Genomic DNA, 27,966 nt, shown 5'->3' on the forward strand with positions numbered 1-27,966 from the left:
CCTTGTGTCTGTCGGCCTTGATGTGAAAGGAGCGGCCGCCTTTCCTCCGATAGGAAACTCGCTGTGACGTAACGAAACCAGAGCAGGCAGATATGTGTTAATGAAAATCTTTTGACTACTGTTTTATTGCACACCTGAAACTCGACGTCCTCTCACGTCCCTGTTACACTGAATTATCCGTGTTTGGTGACTGCAAGTCGGACAGGAAAACACGGCTACACCGACAGAGACAGAGGGGAATAAACAGTGTGTAACCTGGGTTAGGTAAGATTTCAGTCATTTCACTGCACTTTTTGCTCCCTTCACATTCCTTCGCTGCATTATCTTGTTAACCTCTAAAATGGGGCGTTATGAGCAGTGATAATGTTGACTAGAGTAAGGTTGAGTACAGCTGCAAGTCAAAAATGACTACATTGACATTATGTAGGTTTACGCCTGTTCCACCAGTGGATATCTTGTAGCTACTGCTCTGTTGCAACATTACTAACAGCCCTCATCAGTGTGTAGGCGGTACTCAGACATCACTTTCTACACATATCATTTTGCTTTTTCTCCTGCTGTAACTTTTTTAGAAGTTGTGCATATATTTATTTGAAATGTTGGACTACAGTGTGTTTTTGGAGAGTGGTTTGAAAACTGTCATTCTAACCGACGTTTGACTTAAAGCAGAGATACTGTGCTGGTGCAGAGCTGTGAAGACCACATCCTTACCTTGCAGGCTTGTCTTTTTTTTTTAGAAATGCCCTGTTTTCATTTCATTTGAGACTATATTTAGCTCAGTGTGTGCAAGGGTGACCTGCCTCTCTCTCTCTCTCTCTCTCTCTCTTTCTCTCTTTCTCTCTCTCTCTCTCTCTCTCTCTCTCTCTCTCTCTCTCTCTCTCTCTCTCTCTCTCTCTCACACACACACACACACACACATACACACACATACACACACACACACTTGTGTTTCCATCACTTCAGGGGAATTACATTGACTTACAGTTAACCAAAACCACTCACATGTCTAACCCTAACCTTAACAAACTACCAAACTTAGCTCAACTTTACACCCAGTCTTTACCCTAAATGTAATGATTATTTTAAGTGCCCCCCCCCCCTATTTACATAGACCTATGTTCATTTTCTGGCCCTAACCTGTACCACTGACCCAAAAACCCGCATTTTACCACTTGAGGACACAGCTTTCATCCTCAGTTGTACAAGCCATTTACCTGTTGTTCAGCCTGGTGTGTGTCCCTGAAAGTGACTTAAGTCATACCCACATATATACATACACACACACAGTCACACATTGACTCATTTCTTGGAGACTTATACTAACCATAACCATAACAACCACACGCCTAAACCTAACTTTAACATGACCCTAAATGTACCTAAACTTTAAACCAAGTCTTCACTCTAAAATTGATTATTTTTCCGTGAGGGAAACAAGTCCACCAACATGAGGAATACCTGACAGACACACACACACACACACACACACACACACACACACACACACACTGTGTTTCCATGTCTGATCTGACAAAAACCCTCTCCTCTTCCTCCCCTTTGTTCAGGCATGGCTGATCTGCTAAGGCTGCTGCTTCGTGTGGCTGAGAAAGCGGCTGATGTGGCTCGTGTCTGCAGGCAGGAGGCTGCCCTCTTTGAGCTCCTCGTTCAAGAAAAAACTGGAGATGACAAGAATAAGAAGTTTGTCCAGGACTTCAAGACGCTTGCGGATGTTGTGATCCAGGAGGTGATCCGACATGACGTCGGTGCTCAGGTACGAGGAATGAGTGTCACATGTGAAATGAACTGTGAGAGCATTTTATGGTCATTTTTTTTCACGTCCTATTTGTTTCTTTGTTCAGTTCCCTGAAATGGTGGGCTTCATTCACGGAGAGGAGTCCAACAAGTTTGAAAATGGGCTCGGTAATGACTTCATATTGCACTTCACACAACAGATTCAAGAAGATTTGAAGAGCTTTTATTGTCAAATAGACAGCATCACAGCACATGGCAACATTGAAGGCCATTTGGCTTCTTCAAGCTGTAGTTTCCATTAGAGTGAATAATGAAATATTTAAAATCCTTAAAAAACGTGAGAGAGAAAAGAAAGATAAGACAGAGAAATTTAAATATATACAAATATATATATATATTGCACATTCATGCGCAGGTGCAGAATTGCATATAAGTGATAAACATTACAGTATATTTTGTTTACTTTGGATGTGAATTACTTTATGATGAAAGATGACTTTATTCTTCATCACTCTTATGTTTGGGTTCATGTAGATTATTTGGGCGAGTACTATAATCCATCTTTGAGTCCCGGTGCTCCTTGTGCTCTTCCTACTTTAACAGTTTCTCTTGGAAGGTGTGTTATGCCTTTTATTGGACAGACAACATTAGGGAAAAGACAGGGAATGAGAGAGATAGAGAGAGAGATAGAGAGTGGAATGCAACAAGGGCTGCTGATTTTAGTTTTTTTACCTTTTATATAATCACAGCATAGACTCATTGAGCAGCATCACTGGAGCAGTTGGGTAAGAGCCTTGCTCAAGGGCACCTTAGTGGTAGTAATGAGGGAGGCTCGAAACCAAACTGTGTCTTTACTTTCCATTCATCTAAAGGATGTGGTTCATACCAAATTTTAGGCATTTAGAAGCAAAGATGCAGCTGATTGCTCAGAGCGGTGAACAGAAATAGACAACCTGCCAGTAACTAAAATAACCTGGTGACAGTTTCTATCTGTTAAAATAATACAAACAAGTGCTTTATGATAATCAGCCCACCTTCACATAGGTACACTAAATATTAGAAGGGTTAAATATTGACTTGACCTAATGATCTGCGCTGGAACCCCACAATGGCGAGTTATCTTTCATCCAAAATTATCAGAACTTAACGGAAACACATCAGCGTGTCACTGTGCTAATATTTAAAGAGTGTTTCACTATGTAAATGTCATCATCTGTGCTCTGTTGTAATCCTCACTGACTCTGTGTCACGCAGGTGAAAGTGTGACAGTCACCGTGTGTGGCAAAGAGGAGGAGACTGCTGCACTGCTGGCCACTGTGCTGGACGGTAACCACACAGCAGCGTCTCTCCTGGCACGCGCCATTCACCAAGACCCAGCAACGATTGATGCCAAAACAGACGGTCTGTCGGTGCCCCTCACCCCCTCTGAGCTCGCCATCTGGATCGACCCTATAGGTGAAAGGCTCAGCATTTTCCTCACTGCTGCAATGAACTCGTTCCAGTAGCACACTGCAGAGAGCAGAACTGTACATTAACATCTGTTTGTCTCTGTCTTCTTTTAAATTAAGATGCCACCAGCCAGTATATAGAGGGCCGAGAAGAGGTGCTGGAGGAGGGCCACCTGTCTCCTTCAGGTCTGCACTGTGCTTTGGTTCTGATTGGGGCCTACCTCCGGAGCACGGGTGAACCCGTCATGGGCGTCATCAACCAGCCGTTCAACCACAAAGATCCAGCAGGTGGAGCGTAAGTTAAACGGCTAGCAGTGTACTGAAACCAGCAGCCACTGCATTTATGTACATTACAGACCTCCTTAATCATATATATAAATGTATTTAGCTTTCCACTAGAAATGCACAACATCACATTAGTCTTCAATTAAATTGTGCTTGTGTTATTGATCTGGATATAATTTCCTCACAATTCATAACTTCATGCTCCATTATTTTAGCGTTTCCTTTCATGCAGTTAGTCCTTCCATACTGACGCATTCTTAAAACTTTTTAAAACAAAACCCCTAAAGCTCATCTGAATCAAAGTGTGATTATATTTTTGCAAAGATTGTCAAACTTTAAATGTGTGTAAGTGTGTGATGGCATTCAGTTAATCCCTGTGCTGTCTTCGGGAAAGATGACCAGGTCTGATCTAGTAAGACTATTGTTGTGACTTACAAAAACAGGACTTAGTCATGAAACAAATATGTAAAATCACTGTCACTGGTACACTTTTGTGGCTCACAGGTTAAGACACTGAACATGAACTGCATTGTTCTTAGTTTGAATCCAAACAGGGATCTCTGTCCCTCATCTCTCTCTACTAACGCTACCTAACAAAGGCATACAAAATGGACAAAAGAAAATGCATGTATGGCTGAAAGGGAAGGGTCTTACACAGTATGAACTAATGTCTTTGATAGTATCTGTACTTCTCATTCTGTTTGTACTTGTCTCTGGATCTCTTTCTTGTAACTTCACATAGCCAGATATCATCTTGCAAGTTAAGTTTTTGCTTTGAGATTCAAGATCTGTAAAACATTAAGTGAGAAGTATCCAGTGATGAGTCTGACCAGATACCCCACACGTCAGATCAATCATCAGACTGTGGAGACTGTTTAGATGATGAAGTGACTTGTGACTTAATGAAACTCCTGAACTTTTGTGAAACAATTACACAAACAAGATGTTTGAAATTAGAAACTGATTTTACTGCAGTTGAGGATAAATTCAACATTAATCTCCAGACATGTTTTTGCAGACATTTGTGAGGATTCTTTATTTTGTTTTGTACTCCCCTGAAGTAAACTATTCCCACATCACCACTGATTAATTGTGTTCACAGCTGGAGGGGGAAGCATTTCTGGGGCGTGTCCTTTGGTGACGTCAATGTCTGCTCAGTGTCTCGGCCCAAAGACAGACCAGCAGGTGAGCGAGGGCTGTCGGCGGTGCTGAGCTCCAGTGAGAAGCAGGTGGTGAAGGAGACCCTGACCTCACTGTGCAGCCCCAACAAGCTGATGTACGCCTCTGGAGCCGGCTACAAAATCCTTTGTGTCATTCAGGGCTTGGCTGATGTCTACGTCCTCTCAGAGGGAAGCACCTTCAAGTGGGACTCCTGCGCCCCTCATGCCCTTCTCCGAGCCCTCGGAGGGGGGGTTGCAGACCTGACAAAGAGTTTACAGTCCAACTCTGCTGCACAAGATCACCAGGTAGAACTGACCTATCACCAGCCTTACACCGAGGGTAAAGGTGCAGACCGCTGGTCGAACCACGGAGGCCTGGTGGCTTACCGAGACTGTTGTCAGCTCAGCAGCATCGTCAGTGCTCTGAAAGGCAAACTGTAGTTCAAAGCAGAGTGGATGTAATCAACACAAGCTGACACAGTTATTGTTGCATATATTATCATATTCATGTTTTCTATATTAGAGCATAGGATGAAATATTTTAATTATAAATCATACTGTCTTATTTTTAACCAGATATATATGCAAATGTGTATATAACAAAGTAAACATCAGGTCTGAGCTAAATAAAATTTGCAAATACTGTTTGTTTCCAAACTGGAGGTCGGCTTCAGCGGGAGAAATGATAAACCGACCAATGATCCAACTCTGATGCTGGTGATCTAGATTTAGGTTTGCAATATTTGTTCAGAAAGCACAACAACAGGAAAAGTGCGAGAAAAGGAAAAACATATCAAACATGTCAGTCAAATCCAAAATATGAAGTTCATAGTCAACAAACCAAGAGAGAGATGTGCTTCTTGTGACAAAAACCACACAGAAAAAGAAGCATGCAGTTCACTTTCTCAGTATTATCAATTAATGAAACATAATAAATTGAAATGTTGGGAATTGGGGATCAAAATGCCAGAGACAGAAAGTTTGGGAACATCTGGTGTCCATCTCGATTGGATGGGAGGATTTTGTCTCAGGATGGTGGGATGGAAGGAGAAGGTTTAGACAATCATAAGAATGTTTTATAACAGTCATCGGAGAGTGATCATTTTGTCGAGGTGTGATAATCCAATTTGTTGACTTCCTAGAAGCTAAAACAAGCTTTATTTGTGAATTGTGTTTAACTCAGGCCTGATAAGCATTTATTAAATATTACTAAGCTTTGTAACAGTTTATCTACATAATAGAAGTTATAATAGTGAGAAGAACCGACAGTGCTCACTGCTGGACAGCTGAGGAACACTTCACTGCCAGAGGAAAAGGTGATGTGGCATCAAAAGATTGCTTCTGTCCCCATGTTTTCTCGAGTTAGTCACAATTGTTGCTATGAAATAGGAAAGATTTAATCAAATGAATTATGCCCTATTTAATTTGTAAGGTTATGAATAATTTAAGTGAGTGAATGAGACTCAAATCAAGCTGTATGCAGGAATCTGCACCTCTTTGAAACAACTCCTTGTAAGGAGCAGGATACACATGCCCTGCCCTCTTTCCATGGCTAGAGCACCATTGGTTAATGAGGTCAGAGAGTGGAAAAGCCATTTGAGGTAAAACAATGACACAGAGAACCCTTTTCAGCAAGGCTTTACAGTCAAATGAAATATTGTGCTAGTTTTATGGGTTGGACCTATTTGAGCTCCTGTGTGGAAAATTCTTATCAAGATGTTTGCAGTGTAGGTATGTGTAACCTCACTGTCATTGTCACTGTGTGTGTTTAAAATGGTATAACTTGGATTGTTTAGTAACTCAGAAATCATTTGTGTACTGAGCACAGAACAGAGGACACCTTGTGCATATAGGAAATCATCTTTATTTTTGAAAACCAGAGAAAGCAGGGGAAATAAAACCCAACAGTGAAATCTTAAAACTGTTTTGCCAGCCAGGGAACTCGCCTCATAACTCCTTACGAAAAAACCCTGATGATTGTCAGATATTTTTTTTTTTTTGCAATATTTCTGCATATTCTGTTAAAACCTTTCAATGAAAACACAAAAACAAACAACTGAAGTATTGGCTCTTCCGTTGACTTCTTGGACTTCGAACTGCTACCTTTTTCAAACACACAGCACTGTACATTCTCAAGTCAAGGTGGACGTGTGGAAAACAACGCGCTCTGCTTATCGTGGTTACAGCTGTGGCTCCTGTTTACGAGACACGGAGTGAAGGAAGTCTTTGACAGTATGTCATGGTACAAAAAGCTGTCTAAAAATGCAGTTAAGAACAAGGCCTTAATGAGTATGTAATAAGAAAAATTGCACAAATTGAAAACAAATCTTTAATAAATGTACTAAAAAGCCTCATTAATCCAAGTAATCTTCTACCACCAGTTACAATCTGAATTTATCCATTCCCCCTCTGAGGAGCCCTCAAGGCTCTGGCATGGCTTTTTAATCTTCCTTTAATCTTTACAGGAATATTTTCACTTTAATTTGATCAATTCTTGATCCAATTTTAATTTACAACTGCTTGATCCATGTGTAGAGAAATGGTCAAATAGATACAGTAAGGAGAAAAAAAGCAATTTGACACATGAAGAGAAACATGGCAAACACAATATCCTGTTTTTAAATGGACAACAAAGCTACCACACAAACCAACATTATGCATCACAATGCCATATAATGTTTCTTATACTTGGGCTTTCTCCAAGAGTGGTAACCGGTCATGCAATTCAAATGGTGTCTTTGAAAATCTGTAACTCCTCTTTTTAACTTCAAATTCTACCAAAACAAACAAACAAAAAAAAACCCAACTTGATTTGCAAATGAGCTGTTAGCTGAGCGAGCTACACCTCCTACTCAACTGCAGCTGGAGGAGTCTGGTTGGGGATATATCACTGATGACTGTTCAGAAACCCTCTGGTGTTATAACTGGGGTGGGTGTGCAAATTAACACAAAAGAACAAAAAAAAAAAAAAAGTCAATATAAAAAAATAGCTGCTATCATTTGCTTTCTCACACAGAATTGCTGTTTCACTACACTCTCACAATCTTCACATATCAGGTGTAAACAAAGAACTTCTTTTAAATTAACCTAGGCTGAAAAATAAACATGTCATTTCTATGCAAGAACTACATCAAGAAACCAAATCCAATATATAACTGGTTATTAGTTTTGAGATCCTTCATGTTGTTACGTACAGCAATGCAGAGGAAAGAAAGAAATGAATTGTTTGCCCTTAAATGGATTTTTTTGTTTTTGTGATATTGACATTTTGAAAGCTTATTTCTGTCCAGGTGGAAGTTTTTCTATAGATACAGGCAGCCAGGAGCCAGAAGAGACGATACCAGAGCTTTAAAAAAAGAAAAAGAGATAATTTTGAGTGTAATAACCAAGCAGGAAGCACTCCTATTTAGAATACTTTTTTGTAAGAGAGTAGAAGTCTTGGCTTAATATGCCCAAAAACATCATGGCTGACATAAAATGGCACTTCACTAAAAGAACACACTTAAGAAAAAATGTGTAAAAAAGTAGACAACTGGAATACATGTTTTCAGTCTGAACCATATAATAATTAAAATGTCATGATGAATGAAAAAAATAGAAAGTGCTGAAAGAAAAAAAAAAGACAGCACTGTCAGTTTCAATCCAGTTCAACTATGCTTCAATATTTGAACATGAGCACATTTTTTAACGTAATCTTTACATCAATTTAAGACCCAGGTGCCTCTCAGCTGTTGTAACTGTCAATCAGCTCTGACATTTTCAATAAAGCAAACATCAGAAGGCAGATGGGAGGTTAAACAGCGAATCAACAGGGGGCAGTAAAGGCTAATCCTACTGTATCTTATTAACCCTGGTAGAGAAAAATAACATTTCAAAATGTCAAAGCGTCACTTTTCACAGCAGCTCAACTGGGGTTCAACATTAAAAGATCACGACTGATCTGATTCCTGCTGTTCCATTTCAAACCTGTGCTGTAATTATTGTCAATCTGAAGCTGAAACTAATCAAGAGTGAGCAGATTTTTGAGTCAGTTTATCCCACAACAAAAAACAGCCCTTCTATTATTTTTACTTGTTCATGTCCAGATTTGACATCTCGACTACATCACAGGTTCACTATCACTTCTGGCCGAAATCAATCTTCTTCTACCTGTCATGTAAAGATAAACTTCTTTGTAGTGTGTCTGACAGTGCAGATGTGATTCTCTGGTAATCACAACACAAATATGATTCTAGTATAACCTGTCTGAATGAATAGACGTGATAAGTTATTACAACTATGTGTAATATCTTCATTCTTAGAGGTTGTGTAATATCTTAACACTGAAAATCAGCCTTTTCTTCATGAGCACAAATTTGTCATTTGTCCACTAGAGAAAAATGTATGTAAGTAGAGGGAAAAACAAATGCTACTTGTGTCAAGATTCTTAATGCTGGAGGTTGACTGTGTGACATCCACTGAGGTATGTATACACAAATATCATTTTGCCCTCTTGTGCAGTCTGTACAGCTATTACCAGAGAACCACACCACTGATCTTCCTGGGAAAACAAGCCGCTCTCAGGCCAGTTTAACAATAAAACTGTGTCAGCTTTTCAAAATGTGCAGCTTTGTGTACACAAATGATTCTGCAGATGTTAAAGATGACCGCATATTTAAATAAATCTGATGTTTTTGTAAATGTAGTTAAGTTTGGCTTGGCTGGTTTGGATTTATTTCTTGGCTCTGGAAGCAGATCCACAAGCCACTAAACATGAGTAACAATGACACAGTGAAGCTGCCCAGATCATTATAGTCTTCATGTTGATTATGGTCAACCATAAATCTGTTACCCCAATGTCTTAAACTATCCTTACACAAAACATAAACAACAAAAGTGAAAGAACTGAAGTGATAAAATGCAGGTGAATAAATCATGCATTGCAGGATTTGGCAGGAAATTATGAAAGGAAAACGTTTTATTACAGCATCCTGATGAGGATTTCAATGCCAAGGCTACAGTTGTCTCAAAGACAGACAAAACAATAAGGTGAACTGAGAGGTAAAGCACCGTCACTGCCACCTCTTAAACCCTCATTCAATACTCTGACTCAGTCAACCGGCTCCTCTTCATGATCCAGTCTCTATCTCCTCTGACTGATCTGACCACAGCCTTCCCGGCATGCCAACAGGCACGCGAAAGACAAACATGGCCATTATTTATTGTGTCCCTGTGTTGCTAAGTTGACGCACGGAGAAGTCAACAGACTTCACCTCTGGAAGGGTTTGCGGACCTTCTTCCTCCTCCTGGGGGGTTTGCCACTTTCAGCCCACGTTTCGCCGGACTCTGGCCGTTGAGCCCCCGGCATGAAGAAACCCGTCTGGCTCGGTGGAGGGGAGAACGGGGGCGCTCCAGCACCGGGTGGGTGATGAGGGGGCGGACCTGAGGGGAAGAAGCCCCCATTGGCAGCCATGTCATTAGGAGGTCCTCCCTTGAAGATGCGGTTGAAGAAGTCCTGCAGGTCTGCAGGGTTGGTTGGACCTGTGGCGGGCTCTGGGGGCGTCCTGAAAGTAAGCGTTGAAAAGTTAAATCATAATGTTTATTGCTGCTTAATTATTGACAGTCTGCTTGTTAGATGACCATGTGACAGCAGCATGAGTGCAGTACATTAAGTATCTCAATAAAAACGCAAAGAGTATCATTGTGTTACCATTACTCACACAAGACAGAACACAAATGCTTCTCCTTCACCGACAAGAGCAAGAAGCTTGGAAATATACGGGGGGGGGGACACAAAGAGTTCCCAGAAGCCATTTATAGGGGTGTAGTTATTAGATTTGCTGCTATTTGGGACTGAAGGGAAGAAGATTTGCCAGTGTGGAAGATATCCAGGAAGAAGGCTCTGGACACTGTGACAAACAATGACTACAGGAAATGTTTCCAGCAATGAGACAAGTGTATCACACCTCAAAGGGAGGACTTTGAGAGGTATAAGACTGGTTCAACTGAAAGATTTATTATGACAATGGAAGGTGATGCAGAGACTAAAAACAGATAGTGGAAGAACCTGTACATTTATTATTCAAAATAGAATTTAGTCTTTTTTTCTGAAACATTATGTAGTACTGTCCTAATTTTGTTTTGGCAACTGATATATCAAGAAAATCTTCATGTCATCACATGCCCATAAAGAAGATTTTAGTCTACTGTGGGTCCTTGCTTTATATTTTGAAACAGATAAACCATGACAGATGTTGTAGAAAGTCAAATTTTCCATAACTATCAGCCAAGATCAGTTTCTGAATGAATCTGAGGCAAAATGTAGAGAGGAAGAGCTGACAGATGAAGGGATGTACCTGTGTCGTGTGGGGTTGCTGTTGTTCTTTGAGCCAAAGGAGATGTGATACGGCACACGGTGTGTGTCGGGAGAAATTACTATTCTTTGACAGCCAGCCCACTCTGAAACACACAAGCATTATAACAAGTCACAGAGAGATAAGTTATCATTTTTAAAAATCATTAGAAAGTGTGCTCAGAAGTTTTTCTTTCAGCTGTGGATGCAGACATTGAGCAGGATGGATGCTGCTAATCATTTATGGGCTCATGTTTTGTTGTTGATAAGCAGGACAAAAGCTGACATTCACCTGTTATATCGTACACCTTGCCATCCATACAGGCAAAGTACGTGATGCGTAGGCCCAACATGCTGGACTCCGCCCAGAGGTCCCCCTCCTCAGCACTATGGCAACGGCTGCATTCAGCACAGAAGCGGGCCTCAGCTGGTTCACGATCCATCTCGAACCGCCTGAACAGACACAGGTCACAAAAGGAAACATGACTGCTGCGATAGTCGACAACACGAGACACAATACAGCTGTGTGTAATGTTTAAACTTCAGGCGTGTTGATGCTTTGGGGTGTGCAGCGACATACTTGTGCTTGCCTTCACACTTGGTACACATCATGGTGTTCATGGCTTCCTTCAGGTCATCCTGCAGTTTAGTGAGAAACTCATTCATGGACTTGGAGAGCTCAGTTGCTGCCATGCGCTTCCTGTGTGGAGACAAAACAGAACCGCTTGGTGATGTGTCAAAACACTATGCAAATCAAACCACTTTAAATCAGTATTTAACTTACTTAAAAAACAACAAACTGAAACTGTTTCTAGTAATTTATTGGTAGAATATAAAATGTTGCTATTGTGCATGAATGGAAAGTGAAGGAAACTTTAAAAGTTAAAACAACTATCATGTAAGGCTAGTTGGACCTTGAGTGTGAGGGACTCCTCAGAACAGTAGTTACAAATAGAAGGTAAGAAATTAATGTAGAGCTTAGAAAGAAACTCTACCAGACTAAACTGCAAAAGAACAATTGTTTCAGTGCAACTGGTAAAAAACTGAAATACTTTTTAAAAACAGGCCACTAAACAATGATCATTTTGGTTACAATAACTAGTTAGTTGTATGTATCTTTTGTCCTGTGATCACCATTTTCTGTGTACTCACAATTCATACTCTCGTCGTGTCTCTGGGTTACTGACAATATCCCAGGCAGCCCTCAGTACTTTGAACGCCTCTCCAGCTCGTGGGTGTTTATTCTTGTCTGGATGGACCTAAAAGAGAAAGGACAGAGAAAAAGGTTGGATGAGTAAAGGCGCCTCACATACAACTTATTAGTCATTATTGGAGGCATCCAACAGTAATATTTTAATTCTTTCACACAAGCACAGCAGACACACCTGGACAGCCAGCTGTCTGTAGGCCTTTTTCAGCTCGGTCTCTGTCGCGTGGACCTCCACACCGAGCACCGTAAAGGGGTCGAGCTCATCTTCCGGGACCTCAGCCAACGCAAGCAGTCTTTCTAGCTCCTGGCCTGGTTGGTTTCTCCCTGCTCTGCCTGGTGACTCAGGGGTGGACGGTTGTGTGTGGCCATCCCTCCTGAACCGGCTCCGGACTTTCTCCAGCAGGAACGTCACCCTGTTCCAAAACCTTGAATCCTGAAAAGCTGCCCAATAGCGTTTCCCCCTCTCTCCTCCAAGCCGGACTAACGCACCCTTTAGCCACTGGGACCCCAGAATTACCAAAGCACAGAAAAGTCTGAAACTAGTTAAGGCAGCTGTCTTTGCCCACTTGGCTGACCTAACAGTTTTATCCACCAGGTCTGCTCCAGTACATTTCGTCCATTTCAAAATTCGACCAGCGTCCGCCTTCAATCCTGGTATATCTGTGATCTTTACAAAGAGCTGCTGCCCAAAATTGTAAAGTTTCACCCCTCCAGTCTCCACGCCGACTCCACAATTATGAGTTAATGTGACGATAATCTCAATCATCATGTGGACGCAGGAGATGCACCAGAAGCTGAGAGACCCTGACAGCATTTCCTTGAAAGCTAAGACTAGCTGGTTTCCTGTCCGCCGCCGGCCCCGATTCTGCTGATGGTGATGGTGGTTACGTCTGCGGGTCTGCTTGTGCCTGCCGCCACTTGACACAACATTGCCTTTTTGAAAGGAGGAAGATGAAAAAGCACTAGATGAACTTTGACCGCTCTGTTCTGAAATCGATCCACTGCTCCTCAGTTTGCACCTCCGTCCAGCTCCCGCGCTCCTCCAAACGGACTCCCCATTCATGTGCTGCTCCTTTGCAGCTTCATCCTCCTCTTGATTTATAACCTGCGAGCTCTCATGATCTTCGGTGCTCTCATGCTCTAATTCATCTGAAATCTCCTCAGTATCCTCTTTGGCCTCTGTCGATCCACAGTACTCTGCTTCACCGATGCCAGAGTCTTGTGGAGTGGCTGGGTTTGGGGTGTCCTGAGCGTTAGATTTGCGATAGGCTGTTTCATCCTCCGGCTCCTTGTAGTCATCTTCAGTCTTTCTGGCCTCCCAGTGACAAGACTTGGTCACTGAGGTGGGGTCACCGTCAGAGACCTCGTCATCAGTGTCTGTAATGCCGTCCATCTCCCTCTCTTCTGCCTCTCTCTCCATGTTCCTCACTGATACTTGATTGAAGAGCTGTGAAAATGGGTTCTCATGGAAGATTATATCCTAAATCCATAATCTGTGCCAACATTTTCCCCAGGCTCTCATAGAAAAGTGAGGCTGGGGTCTCTTGAGGGTCTTTCTCAGGTCCACCATATCAGCAGTTGCTTCAGGGTGTCAGAAAGGTTTTACACAGCTCACATTGTGGATTGGGTAAATATCTGAAAAGCAACGTTAGAGCTATGAGTTATGACAGACTGCCTGCATGCACAATTAAATTAAGCAGAAGATATGCAATACAATTCCATATATTCATTATCAACCCTCCCAGATTTTACCATACTGTTTATACTATGGACACTACTCATTTAAATTCTCTAGGATTATTACACCATTGTGAGAGGGTGCAAGATTGATTTATAGTGATATAATCAATCATCAATCAGTGTGTGTTGAATTACTGCACTTTTTCAGGCATTTCATTTGCTGAATTTGTCAAAAACAGACATTCCCATCTGATTGTTGTATCTTTAAAATGTTCAATTAAATTTGTGCTGTATGACAGAGTATATCAATATCAAGATAGAAAATTACAAGTAACTGTCATGGATGATTTTATCCATATTATTCACCAAAGAGCAATAGAGCTGAAACCCTTTAGTTTGTTAAAGAATGTGTCAATCTTTAATCAAAATTGAAAAACTGTTTAAATCAATGATCCAGAAAAAAGTGTCAAACACTCTCTGCTTCTTCTGATGCTTTTTCTGTTTTGTATTGTTTTACACTGAATATCTTTTGAGTTTTGTAGTACCTCACCTTGAGCTGTTGAAAATTGCAACAAGCCTTTTTCACCACCAGACTAAACAATACATTGAAAATGTGTCAATCTTGAAAACAATTGCTGTTTACATAAAGAGCATTTCACATATATGAAATCTACACTAAATGTTGCACAATATGGTTTTTAGTTTAACAATTCAAAAAAGGCTCTTGAAGGCATGAGGAAAGCTGTGAATTCAGTATGTTCACAAAAATAATAAAAGGTAGACTAGGTGTGGGGACAAAAAAAAATACAGTTTTTACTTTACACTACAATGAACAGGAGATCAGATCTGTAGCTCGATGTTATGCCAGAGCTACAATATTAATATCAATATTCGGCTCTTTTTCACAGATAAGACAAACTTCGGGGTTTTAGAGTTGTTCCTCAATACAGGATTAAACTCAAGACGACTGAAGGAAATGTCATTCATTAATGTTTAACTTACACATGCTGCAGCTACAAGGCATTAGCTATAGAGCAGAAGTTCATTATATGAGTCTCAAATCTGCTTGAACACGTACATGACGAGGCTCAGAGGAGTATAATTATATAACAAATATCAAACATAGTTTTGTTGTTGGCTAAGCTAACTCAGCTAACCAAAGAGAAAGTATGTAAAAGACGGGCTGCATAAACAGACGTCTGACCCCCTTTTACCATCGATCAAAAGCGGAAACCCCGCCATCAGTGCACGGTCAAGCCTGTTTGTTAAACTGGCTCGGTGACATATTTCATGTTAATTTAACTCTGATACCAACACCAGCTGTTTCAAAGGAGGCTAATGTTAGCAGACGGCCAGGCTATTAGCATGAGGAAGCAGCCAAGCCAAGGCAGGATGACAGACACAGGCTAAAATTAGCTTGCCTCTAGGTGGCTAACCAGACAACATTTTAACTGAATAAAGTCTCAGATTACAATTAAAAAACACAACACAGCTGCTAACTAACCAACCGAGAAGCTAAGTGTTAGCTGATAGCAGTACGGAGCTCATATTAAAGCCTACTTTCACCTTCCTGTGAGCTTTCACCAGCAGCATAAGATATGTTTTGGACACCGGACGAGTCCAGTTAGTAACTTAGACTAATCATTTCTACATATGCATTCAGACAAATCAGACTTCACATGTACCTCTCAGATAACTGTGTAACCTTGTTTGTTCACAGACAGCCAAGTGTCCGTGTTGTTTTTCTTTTTTTAGCCACTTCTTCTTCTCCTGCTCCTTTTTCCACTTTCTTCCAGTTTCTTCTTCTTCTTCCTCCTCCCCTCCTCCTCCTACTCCTCCTCCTACTTCCTCCTCTTTATTTTTATGACCGTCAGCAAACAACACAAGTGCACCACTGCCACCTACTGATCTGGAGCCATAGTTGATTTTTAACAACTTTGTATATTTTATTTCAATGTAATCCTCCTGTTAAATAACATACAGTAGCCATTATAGTATAGTATAGTATAGTATAATAAAGTATAGTATAGTATAGTATAGTATAGTATAGTATGATATAATATACTATAGTATAGTAGGCCTATAGTAAAGTATAGTAGCCTATAGTATAGTATAGTATAGTATAGTAGGCCTATATGAAATTATAGTTCAATTTGAAAGTAGTAGGCCTACTAGTATATCATTTCAGTTGTAGCACAGTCTTAAACCCTATCTAACACATCTAGGATGAACTGGATCCACAACTAGGCCTATGAACCAGGCCCCATGCAGTGACCAACGCTTTTGTGACTGAAGAGGAGAAAATCCCTGCATCCAGGTCCCAAAATCTTGCGGAAAGTCTCCCAACAAGAGTGAGGTGTATTACAGTATTAAAAGTGGATGTACCACTTATATTAATGCCACAATTAATCTCATATGAGTGTATTGTACAGGTGCTCACATTGTTTTGCCATGTAGTGGATCACCCCATGTCAATTACACGTCAATTTCTCCAGTTTCATGTACGAAACTCTCATTCACTTGTTCTACAAAGACAGCCCTGACTCTGGTTAACTGATGAATCAATCATACTATTGGTTCACATGACAAAACACACAGAGACAACATGCAATTCATAAGTATTAAAAGTATTACTTTGTGCAGTATGATATCTAAGTAGCATTTGAAAGCTGCAAGTGAAGCAGGTGCACTAATACGACCACATATAATTATTAGTCTGTGTCGCATTTGGTAGAATTGTAATTATAAAACAGAAGTACAGCCAGTGCTGAGAAATGGATGTACCCAGGCCAGAAAACGCATTTTGTTTTATGTTGTTGTTAGGGATGATATATTTGGAGGAATTAGCCCTTTAAACTTGTAAAGAAATAAACATATAAATATAAAACGTACTGGGGAAGTTTCACCTGTACTCTCCGAATAATTTATAACCACCCACCGCCTACATAAAAACAGAAACTCTGTTGGGTTAAAGCCACATCTGTATCACACACACTGTGTCTATTGTTCTCTATACAATGTTGTTGTGCTTACTGCTCGTTTCAGGGGTCTTTGACATGGAAAACTGTGGGAACCCCCCCCCCTCAAGCCTCTGCATAAAACAATCTTGAAGATGTATAGGGTTAATTTCAAGCCCCCACCACCACCACCCACATCTCCAATTTGAAAGCCGCCTCTCTACCGGGAGAGGAAGGCTCTTTTTCGGTCAGATGGCGTGCTGCAGTCCGCCCCCGTCATTCTCCAGCCCACACAGACAGCAAAAAGGCAGCCAGCAACCAATACGGTGCGCCGGAGGAGGATTTCTGCTTGTGATTTCAGACGAGGTACGATACGCAAAGGGGATTTACTACGCCAATCTGAGCCGGGGAAGCTTTCGGTAATAGGTAGCAGGGTTGAGAAACAAAAAGGAAAATAACTGCGAAGCGTCTTTCTAACATCTGGCTCAGAAACACTTGCCTCCAGTCGATTGTTTTATCTGAACTGGAGCCAGTAACCCAACTGTTTCTGCTTCAGTCTAAATGTAACGTGTTTGTTTTTTTTAATTGATCATCCGAAATTAGTTTTTATTTCTTTTCATCAGTTTCGAGCTGTGATATCGATTGATTGGAGAAAGACATTTGCGTCTCCCTCTCTGCACACCGTCTACCTGACCGAAGAAGGTAAGAGAGGTTAATGTACTCGTTCAATCGTAGAAAGGCTTAAATGAAAAATATGTCTGTAGCTTCCATATTCAGGGGTCGCCTTCTGCTTTAAAGTGTGCATTATTTCTCTTAATAGAGACATACTATCCAGATAGAAAAGTCTTTATCTAAATAAATAACTTGTAAAGGATTTCTCTACCTGCAGGTTCATGTCTTTCATTTCTCCTGCCTAAACTTTCCAGTGCAGTGTGCCATGTCTCTGCCACGCACACTTGGGGAGTTGCAGCTCTATCGGGTGCTGCAAAGGGCCAACCTGCTGGCCTATTATGAAACCTTCATCCAGCAGGGTGGCGACGATGTGCAGCAGCTCTGTGAGGCAGCGGAGGAGGAGTTCCTGGAGATCATGGCACTAGTTGGCATGGCCACCAAGCCACTGCATGTGCGTAGGCTGCAGAAGGCCCTACGAGACTGGGCGGCGAACCCTGCCCTTTTCAGCCAGCCTGTCTCAAATGTTCCTCTCGGGGGCATCCCATTGTTCAAAGTTGATGGGACGGGCACAAGTGGGCCCAGGAAGTCTGTGAGCAACGGCCAGCCGGGGTCACCGTGTGAAAAAGAGGATCGGGCGTGTCTTACTCCAATGCACAGTGGTAGTCCAAGAAGCCCTTGCTCCCAGGCCTCCCCACAGCCGCCAGACACACACTACAGGGAAAAACTGTCACCCATGGACCCACACTGGCTCAGCCCAGATTCTGATGGGAACTGCACTTTGGCCTCTGCATCTGGAATAGAGGAGGAGCCGCCTAGCCCTCCTCTGCTGTCAACATGTCCTCCCGGTCCCTCCACATCTCCAAGTTCCTCGGCTTCTTTTGCACCAGCAGCTCTGTCAGCCTGGCCCGGAGGACAGCTGGACGCGGAGACAGCCCGGGCGGTGGTGGAGACAGTGGAGAGACTCCTCAGGACCCTGCCCAGGTCAGATCCTGCAGAGGTGAAGAGTCTCTTGAGGTTGAACAAGAAGATGGCAAAGACTGTGGGGCATATCTTCAAAATGGGATCACAGGATGTGAACAAAGAAGAGGAGATCCGAAAATACAGTCTGATTTATGGACGCTTTGACTCCAAGCGGAGAGAAGGCAAGCAGCTCACACATCATGAGGTAAAGGCATCATGTTAATATACTGTACATGTCAAGCAATCTCTTGAGTTTCCATCCATCCTTCACTCATTGCTTTTCCCTCCTCAGTTGATCATCAATGAGGCTGCAGCTCAGTTCTGTATGCGAGACAATGTCCTTTTACTGAGACGGGTAGAGCTCTTTTCTTTGGCTCGGCAGGTGGCAAGAAAATGTGCCTACACCTCCACACTAAAGCATGCAAGGTAAGGGTGCCGCATGTGGAGAATTTGATTGATTTGTCAACCAGCAACTGATGACCAACACACTTCACACATGCTGGGTCTTGATCATGCCTCTATCACAAGGAAATATTCCCTTATTTTGGAGATGAGCAGTCTGGAAGTCTGGATCCTCCACAGCACACACGATGGCAATGTTATCCAATCCAGAGTAGCACCATGTTATGAAAAGCCACATGTGGATAATTGTGAATGAAATCTGGAAAAAAAACACCTTGTGTTTAGCATATTCTACGTGTGCCAGGTGGTTTATATTAGTCATCTGCCCACCAGCGCATTGATTTTCAGACTAAACATGGTTCATATCACAGTGGGAATTAAACTTCCACCTTTGCAGTGTAATGAGATAACTTTGGGGTCTGACAGGAATACACAAATCCCCACCTGTTTGTTAATGTGCACAAAATGTTTTCATGAAGCTTTATGAAAGTAAACATCAGCAGTGTTTCTGGACACAACGCCCCTCAACAAGGGCACAGGAATATTTTTTGAAGTAATGATTATATTAAAATACTGTCAATACTACAGTATGGTAAATTTAAAAAGCCCCTTTTCCTTTTTTTCAAATTAATTAAATTAAAAATGAATCCTAGAGAAAAATTTCTTAATCGTGAAGGCCTGCAAGGTAACTGGGAAATGACCAAATATGTGAATGCAGAGACAAAGAAAGTAGTGAAGGAGAATCCCATTCTAAAAAACGAAATAATTTGAATGCAAAATTTGACAAGATGAATTAAAGTTGTATTCAGTTTGACTTTTTGCGTGTGCTGCAGGTCAAATGCCGATGAGAACAGCGTACTGTCCCTGAAGAGAGCGAGACATGAGGTGAGCTAAAGCTTTCCTGCAGCGTGAGTGGATTCAAAGTTCACATCACTTCTCTTTTGTTTTGAAGTGACTCACCTGGACTGAATTGACAATATTTAATGTTTTCTAGGTTATTGTGCCTGAGAGTGTCTCATCACTTCTCGGAGTGGAGGGCTCAGAGGCCTTGACTCAGAGAGCAGATGATGACAGCTTATCCGCAGAAAGCCTGGATAGTGGATCACATGGTAAAGACGTAAAACTCATTCAACATCTCTTCCTGTTTCTATATGAGCATTTAGTGAAACCAGTGTTAGAAGATGGCATTTACACCCTCATCTGTCTGTCCTTTTAGACATTGGCTCACAGTGCAACCAGTCTCCATCTCCCCGCCCTCCCACTGACACCTCCAACCCAGCCAACTGGAGTCGCCATCTCATACAGCAAACGCTAATGGACGAAGGGCTGCGATTGGCCCGGATGGTGTCACATGATCGGGCTGGCAAACTCAGCTTAGGGTCAGAAGGAACTCACTCCACAGGTGACTTTTCAAACACAATATTATGTGCTTGATAATGGACACAGAATCTGTTTTATAGTGTTTACCCATGGCTGTGCAGGTTAAGGCGAAAGTTCAACATTTGGGAAATATACGCGGTGTATTTGCTTACCAGTGGTGAGTTAAATGACAAGATCCATAACCACACTCTCAAATTAAGAACAATCTTCAATCAAAATTCTCATTTAACTCTCAGGAAGAAAGCAAATAAATGTATTTCCCAAAATGTCAAAGTACTGCTTTAAGTTAGAATCAGAGAGAGATATTAAAAAACAAAAGAGGACTTGATGTTGGGGTTGAATTGAAAATGGCAGACAGAGATTCCCTAACCTCTCCTAGCAATGAATATTTTATAGCTCTACAGCTTGAACTCTAGTGAGTCACAATCTCTCTGAGGTGACGCCTCCCACTATGCACAGCTGAACTTCACCAGACTGTAAATTATAGAGAATAGAAGTTAGAAGGGGAAACAGAAGGAGGTGGAAAGAGATATACTGAGAGGAAAAGAGTGAGAGAAGGAGGGGAGAGGAGTGTTACACTGTTATCGTACTTCCTTTATAGCCTGTTGCTGTTGCTTTTTTTCTCATGCATCACAGTTCCTCACAAGAAAGAGGGAAAAAAAGCAAGTGATCTGGGCAAGTTAGTCGTTCTGTGCTGTGATAGCCAGTCAAAGAGATGAAGCAAAGAGGAGGAAGCCAGAAAAGACATGAGGGGGCGGGGAGGGAGGGAGGGCAGGAGGGAGAGGAGGGGGGGGGATAGGAAGTACTCTGTGGGCGGCTGAATCGGACCCCCCTACCCTCCCCTCCCTTCAGCAGCGACTGACGTCAGAGTGTGTTAGGTGCGTGGGCTGAAGGGCGGGATGGATGGGGCGTGGGGGCGAAGGAGTGGGAGGTAATTGGAGGGGCGTTGCATTGACTCACCAAGCGACAGTGTACAAAAATAAAACCTGTGGGTTGTAAAATGGCACAGTCTTTTTTATACATCTTCTCCCTCTACCAAAAGGACTGCGGAAATAACAAAAAATGACATATGTTTCATCTCTGACGTAGATCTCCCTCACTTTGTCTTCTATCTCACTCATCCAAGTTTCCTACTTATGTCTCTCTCATTAGTCAGAGCTTTCTTTCTCTCATTTCCTCTCAACGTCACATTACTTGTCTTTCGCTGTTTATCTCAACAGGATATCATCTCTCACACATTATCTTAACACAATACAAAGTCATCGATCTGATAAATCCACTATGTGTTTTTTTTTCATGTATTTTACTGAATATGTGCTATTAAATTCTTGTGTTACAAATAAGATTGATTATATATTATTATACTGATGCATGCTGTTATAACACAAGGACACTGAGGGACGATCAAGGAGCAAATAAATGAATGAATAGTCAATAAATGAATAATACTTGACTTATGAACACACCTGGGGAAACACCTCACATGTTATTGATTTATTTCAAACAGTTAGATCATGTTGTGAAGTGAATGCTACAGAGCTGACAGGTGAAGACAGAGTAATTCACTAGTTAGTTCACAGATTGTCTTTGAAAGCTAATGAATGCAATACACAATAAACTTAACCTGAATCAACTTTTATTTGATTCATTTAGCCATCCTGTTCACTTGATTTCTTGACTTCACGACTGCCTTATCACCAGCCCAAAAGTCTTTATCTTTGCAATAAGACTTTCTGTTTTTCAACAGCTCAGTATGGTCATATGAACAGTGATGACTTCACTGTATGTGGGAGAGTTTCTTGCTGAATTCCCCAAACTATTATTCAGAGGTCTTAAAAAAACTGGTTGCATCTTGATTACGCTGACTCAAAACAAATGTTTAGCCTTTATCTCAGGGTGATTGTCTTTCCGGTCATTGTAAAGCTCTGCGTGAGTTAAAATAACAGAAATAAGAAGTGTGCTTTAGAGAAAAACATTTGAGAAAGAGGTTTTAAAAGTAAAGATATATGTATATTATCTTCCTTTAATCCCTAAATCTTCCAACTAATTTAAACTCACCATGATCAACAGTTTTAATTTCAGGGCATTGAAGATGTCTAAATTGATCTACTCATGATTTCAAGAACCACTTGAAGTTGTTGTTATATTACAAGTTAGTCCTAAGTGCTCCTTAGATACTAGTCAGTGCTTTTTTTTTAAACAAGTATTTATTTTAAGATGACTTTAAAGCTTTTGGTGACTCCTACATGCAAGCGCATGTCTCATCTTCAACTTTCCCCTCTCTCCATAGACCATGACATCAAAGTAGAGAGGCGGAGCTCGATAGCAGTGTGCAGGAGCAGCAGCCCTTGCATCACCAAAGATGACTCCAACCAGCGGGGGAAATGAGTACACTAAGCAGCATCAGGGAACTTGTGCTCAGGCCTGCCACTGAACTCCACTCAGAGTTTGCTGCACAGGCTGTAACCGAGCAGATTTCTCCACGTGTGCTTGCATCACTGACATCAAGAGCATCTGACGTGGTGAAGGCTCTCATCAGCATCAAAATCAATATAGTAAATGTCAGAATTTACCAGTGACTGATATTATAAACCTGCAGTGACTTATACACACTCACAAGTCGTGGATCAAGCTCGAAATGTTCTTTATTCAGTAAATATGTAGGGGAAACAACCTTTTCAGCTTTATTTCTAAAACAGGCAGACTTTTTGTCCTGCAGGTTTTAACTGATAGTGGGAAAAAAAACCTTTCATTTTGTTGAATTAATCTGTTTGTTGTGAGCCGTGTTGTGTGTCAGATGTGCCACCTGTTTCACATGAAATGGGCTCGACACAGCAGGGGGCACTGCAACTTTGGAAATTGACTTAACTCACTCTAGGCTGTGTAACACGCTGCAGTTATGTAGGGGAAATGTGGTTTCATAGGGAGAGTTTTATTAACGTTTTCAGCAAGCTACAATATAATAAGAGTTTGATAACTATCTCTGCAGCTCATCACCCTCAGGAAACAAACAGAAGTGCTGGTTTTTAAAGACAATGTGTGATATTCTTGATCATCCAAAGATAAAGAGATAATGATGGAATAGTGGGAAAAAATGAGCATGTATGGCATATGTTGATTCAGATTTTCTCGAGCATGTTCAACCATCAAGTTCAGAGGCCTTTTATTTTGTCCTTAACTGTATAACAAGTCCTGGTTTGGCTCATCCCCTCTTTCCCATCTTTTACATAATATTTTGCACCAATGGCTGATACTTTAGGCTTATGTTGTCATTCTAACTTTAATTTAACAGTATGCGAAAATATACTCGGAACACATTTGTTGAACTCACTGGCATGAAATAAGATAACAGATGTTTTATTTATTTCCAGTGAAAACTTTTTACTCTCCTCTCTACATGAAAGGTTTCAGGTTCAGATTCATAGCAGCAGGGTTCAGTGTCTTGTGTCTAATGGGTGCCGTTGTATAGTCTCCAATGAACCTGTGTTCACAATTACATTTAAAGACCAGATTTTAAAAAACAACAAACATTAACAATGGTATTTTCAGAGAATGTGGTGATTAGTGTAGATTTTTGATACAATTTTTTTGTTAGGTTTTAGTAGAAACCTACAGTGAGGCGGTGTGTTTTTGGGATGTATTCTGTAGTCTTAGATATCAACAAAGTGAACTCTACAGCATTTCAGTTTCCGATGATAAAAATAGGCGTTTTGTCTTTTTGAAGCTTTATAGCAAAAAAAAACTTTACTTTCTAATCTTTAGACAAATAACATTTAAAAAAAGAAACACAAGCAGAGGTTTATAGAAAGAAATTTCATGGTGCTTGACCTCTGACACAGCAGCTCCTACCAGTGACGTCAACATATTCGGCCCTCGTGAGGAATTGACTTTATATAACGACACGCTCATGTTGATAATGATTTTTTTGTATACTTAATCAAAGAGTATGTCAGTAAGGTAGTTTGCTGTGCATCAGTTACACCTGCCTGTCTCTTGAGCATTAGTAACCTCCTTCGTTTATTATGTTGCAAAACAGATTATTTATTTTGTTACATCTCAATAAATGTTATTTTATTGCTTAAAGACGCAGCATGTTGCATTGTGTTTCCACAGACTCCTCTTTTTTTCTTTTTTTTTTTTTTTAGTCCTGGCAGCTCTGATGTGTGGAAGAGGAGCTGCGTCACACAGCCAGCAACACCTCTGCTGTCATCTTGTTTGACGCTCTGCACTGAGCCTCACTGTCGGTATGACTCACCTGTACCAGTGATGTCATCAGCAGGGCTCATCCACACACAGACACCAGAGAACATGAAGTCGCACAATCTAATCCTCAGAATAACACCATTGTATTCAGCTATAAACATTTAAAAAACACACGATTGTTAGTTTATTTGACTGCAGTTACTGCAAAGTCAACACGACATCATAAAGTGTTGGTATAAATAAATAAATGTTGAGGTAAAACATGATAGCAGTATTGAGTTACACTTCCTCCACGGTTGGACCAATTTTAAAGATGTTAATGGAGATGTTTATGTAAAAAAATGCCTTTGATGATTTGATTACACAGGAGCAATTATAACCAACTTGGTTTTCCTCGAGGTGATTATGAGAGCAACAGTCGGCGTGGCAACAGATGAAGAGAGACAGCATCATCAATCAGCTGTCAGCACCAGTAATTAGGGAGTTGAATCTATTCTTAACACATGCTCTCCCCTCATACACCCGGAGCTGAGCAACAGACAGCTGATTAGTTTAATGCTTGATTGCAAACATTTAGAAAGTAGGAGAATGGCCATTCAAGAAGTCAGGAGTCTAACTATATGAATTTTAATTTTTTTATTTTATTTTGAGAATTAGCCACATGAACATTCAAATATCTCCATTACATACTTTATATTGAACAATATTTAACAGCAAAGACCACTACTAATGAAGTTAAAAAATGTATATATATATATATATATATATATATATGTGTTTTTTAATTGAGATATAACACATATGCTTTTGCAGCTATTTCTGCCTCTGATGATGGTGTTCCTTAGAACACACAGGGACTAACAATGAAGATGTCAAAATCTGCATCTAAAACCAGTTACATAGAGGTTCAGTATTCACCGTTAGTAACTACTGAACCCATTTCTTATCTTTTTGCAACAAGATAAGAAAACAAAACAAGGTAACAAAAACATGCTAAAAAAATATTGATCCAGTTTTAATAATATAGGTTATGCTTTGTACAGATTGTGAAGCCCTTTGAAGCAAAATTCTCAGATTGAAAAGTATAATACCTGACCAATTTGCCTTATCACAAAGTTAATCACAAATTGACCTTTTTTTTCCAATTATTCATTCACTGAGCATGAGGGTCTGGATGTTCTGAAATGACACGTTAAGCCCTCACAGCAAGGCTTATGTTTTTATTTGAGGCAGTAAATTCACCAAAGGAGAAATAAAAACTGTTTCTGGTGCTGAAAGCATCTGGTGAGGACAAGCATAAAGTAAACATGCATTTGGATGAAGGATGGATTATAACGGGAGAGAGAATATGAGGTGATTGCAAATTGAAACTCGAGATTCAATTAGCTGTTTTTTGTCTTTATGAGGCACCTGCACTATATTAGTATTGTACGGTATTATACATTTTTTCTGCGTACTTTAAGAATTTATTGTACATGGTGGTTAAACAAATGTATTAAAATATAGTGGTAGTTACTAGTTTTGGAATCATTTTCCCTGATTATGGTCATATTAAATTGATTATTCAAAGTAACAGGATGCTGTTTCTGCAAAGAGACATCATTTTTCAATCCTATGATCATGCTATAAAATTCTTTTCACATTCATCATAAAACCATGGACATAAAATCAGACAAATATCTCAAAACATAAACTATTAAAACCGTAACTATCTATATAAATTGACACTGAAGATTTTTTTTTCTGTAATCTCTATCTTAATACTGTCACATAGCATCAGCATTTGCACGGTTAATCAACAAACAGCTGACCATATGAAGAACAGGGTCCATTTCAATGCTGTTTCCAGTGATCTGCTGAACTGAATCACAGCACATCATATTAACCCGTTTGGAAGGAGAAAAAGAAGAATTTGTTTAGTCTAGCTGACATGAGTGTAGAGATGTCGCAAGAACTCTCCTCTGGTGGTCGTGTCTCCAGGAAAAACCGCCTGGCAGAACTCACAAACATGAGACTGCATCGCCACATCTGACATCATCACCCCACCACACTGGTGGTGATCTGCTCCAACAAGAGAGAGACCATCTGTCATAAGCACCTAACACAAAGAGAGGGGACTTTGTGAGGAAGAACATTAAAAAAAACATAGAAAAGAACTGACAGACTGGGATTTTTAGCCAGTTAAGGCACTCACCCTTCCTGGATGCATGGTACTGTCTCCACCAGGTTGCCTTGTTTTCCTTGGATTTGATGAATCCAGGGTTAATAAATGTTTTTGCTCAACCTTCCCACCGTCCTTTCTCTGATGGGTCGCATTCATGCCGAGCTTGGACATATCTTCAGCGAGGAGATCAGAAAAGGTCCCCACATTTCTAGAGAGTGGATCAACACCACATTGTGATGCAGGGTTGTGTGCTGTCACTGGGTTTTCATGAGGACGTAGAGGGAATTCCTGGGTGCACTGGACAGGGATGGACGTCAGCTCATCCAACTCTCCATGAGACACAGCAGCACCTGCAGACAGACAATTGGAGGTGAATCATGACACTACATCTATTTCTGGGTAACCTACTAGTTTTAGGTTTTATGCACACCTTGCTGTTTCTGCAGGGCTGTTGTGAGTTGATGCAACAGGGCCGCCTGTCTCATGCAGAGTGACCTCAGGCGAAGAAACTCCTGGTACAGTTCAGTGTATGCTTCCTCCATCTCACCAGTTCACTGACACGCAGCTGGGAAATATCACAGAGGAAATTACACAGTACTTTTTTAAACAGGCGCAAACAGAGGAGAAGTTTGTATAAATACACTGATTCGCCTTCTTGCTGAGAGTTAGATGAGAAGATCGATACCACTCTTGTTTATGCTGGCTAAATGCGAGGCTACAACAAAGCAGTCGGTTAGCTTAGCTTAGCAGAAAAAATGGAGACAGGCGAAATAAGCTACCCTAGCTCTGACTGCAAAACCAGCACCTCTAAGGCTCCCAAATCAAAACTTGCAAAATGTAAAAAATGATAAAGTGCTATTTTATAGGGAATTATTTGCTGCCTGGAATTCAGGGGGAAACTTATTTATTGCTTATTTCTGGCCTAAATGGCTAAAACTACCAGAATCATCTTATGAAAAAAAAAAAAACATGTGTAAGTTTTCTTTCTTACAAAAACTCACATGACCTCAGTGTCAGCGTGGTCTTTGCAAATAGGGAATTTGGCTGTGAAAGATTCTTTACTTCTAAGGGAAAATACATGCATATGAGAAGTCTTCTTCCTTACAAAAACCCCAGTTTGGGAATTTGTCAAAAGTGTTTTCATTTGACAAAGTTACATTTTTTGGACACGTAAACCATGGGAGGAGCTCTTTCACTGACACTGTTTTAAAATATGCAACAATCCAACTTTCCACGAAGCCTATAAAATGCCTTGATCTTATTTCTTTTGATAAAATAAAACCTCCCTCTAACAGACAGGAAAGTGTCATGTCTATCAGCACTGATTTACTTACCCCTCATAAGCTCATTTGTTGCTGCTCC

The 27,966-nt window shown here is 40.8% G+C and overlaps 4 protein-coding genes across 4 annotated transcripts; 2 read left to right on the forward strand and 2 right to left on the reverse strand.

The window, feature by feature from the left end:
• Positions 1 to 4: 4 nt before the first annotated feature.
• inpp1 (inositol polyphosphate-1-phosphatase) lies at positions 5 to 5,487 on the forward strand. The gene is made up of 6 exons (XM_053315469.1): positions 5 to 264; positions 1,566 to 1,771; positions 1,860 to 1,920; positions 3,007 to 3,207; positions 3,321 to 3,495; positions 4,588 to 5,487. Exons 2-6 carry the CDS (start codon positions 1,568 to 1,570, stop codon positions 5,084 to 5,086), a joined length of 1,140 nt encoding a protein of 379 aa, XP_053171444.1. The 5' UTR covers positions 5 to 264; positions 1,566 to 1,567; the 3' UTR covers positions 5,087 to 5,487.
• A 3,612-nt stretch (positions 5,488 to 9,099) lies between these two features.
• On the reverse strand, positions 9,100 to 15,687 carry dnajc14 (DnaJ (Hsp40) homolog, subfamily C, member 14). Its single transcript, XM_053315814.1, has 7 exons — positions 15,552 to 15,687; positions 12,362 to 13,821; positions 12,129 to 12,235; positions 11,557 to 11,676; positions 11,269 to 11,429; positions 10,981 to 11,083; positions 9,100 to 10,188 (listed from the first exon to the last, which is right to left on the reverse strand). Exons 2-7 carry the CDS (start codon positions 13,604 to 13,606, stop codon positions 9,894 to 9,896), a joined length of 2,031 nt encoding a protein of 676 aa, XP_053171789.1. The 5' UTR covers positions 13,607 to 13,821; positions 15,552 to 15,687; the 3' UTR covers positions 9,100 to 9,893.
• Positions 15,688 to 17,760: 2,073 nt separating this feature from the next.
• Positions 17,761 to 22,625, forward strand: nab2 (NGFI-A binding protein 2 (EGR1 binding protein 2)). Its single transcript, XM_053315823.1, has 6 exons — positions 17,761 to 18,660; positions 18,748 to 18,881; positions 19,691 to 19,742; positions 19,852 to 19,966; positions 20,074 to 20,259; positions 22,528 to 22,625. The coding sequence occupies exons 1-6, from the start codon at positions 17,761 to 17,763 to the stop codon at positions 22,623 to 22,625; spliced, it is 1,485 nt and encodes a 494-aa protein (XP_053171798.1).
• Positions 22,626 to 26,135: 3,510 nt separating this feature from the next.
• zgc:113184 (uncharacterized protein LOC553745 homolog) lies at positions 26,136 to 27,213 on the reverse strand. Its single transcript, XM_053315829.1, has 3 exons — positions 27,035 to 27,213; positions 26,635 to 26,954; positions 26,136 to 26,538 (listed from the first exon to the last, which is right to left on the reverse strand). The coding sequence occupies exons 1-3, from the start codon at positions 27,144 to 27,146 to the stop codon at positions 26,362 to 26,364; spliced, it is 609 nt and encodes a 202-aa protein (XP_053171804.1). The 5' UTR covers positions 27,147 to 27,213; the 3' UTR covers positions 26,136 to 26,361.
• Positions 27,214 to 27,966: the final 753 nt, after the last annotated feature.

The sequence above is a fragment of the Scomber japonicus genome, chromosome 3, assembly GCF_027409825.1.
Source record: "Scomber japonicus isolate fScoJap1 chromosome 3, fScoJap1.pri, whole genome shotgun sequence".
NCBI lineage: Eukaryota > Metazoa > Chordata > Actinopteri > Scombriformes > Scombridae > Scomber > Scomber japonicus.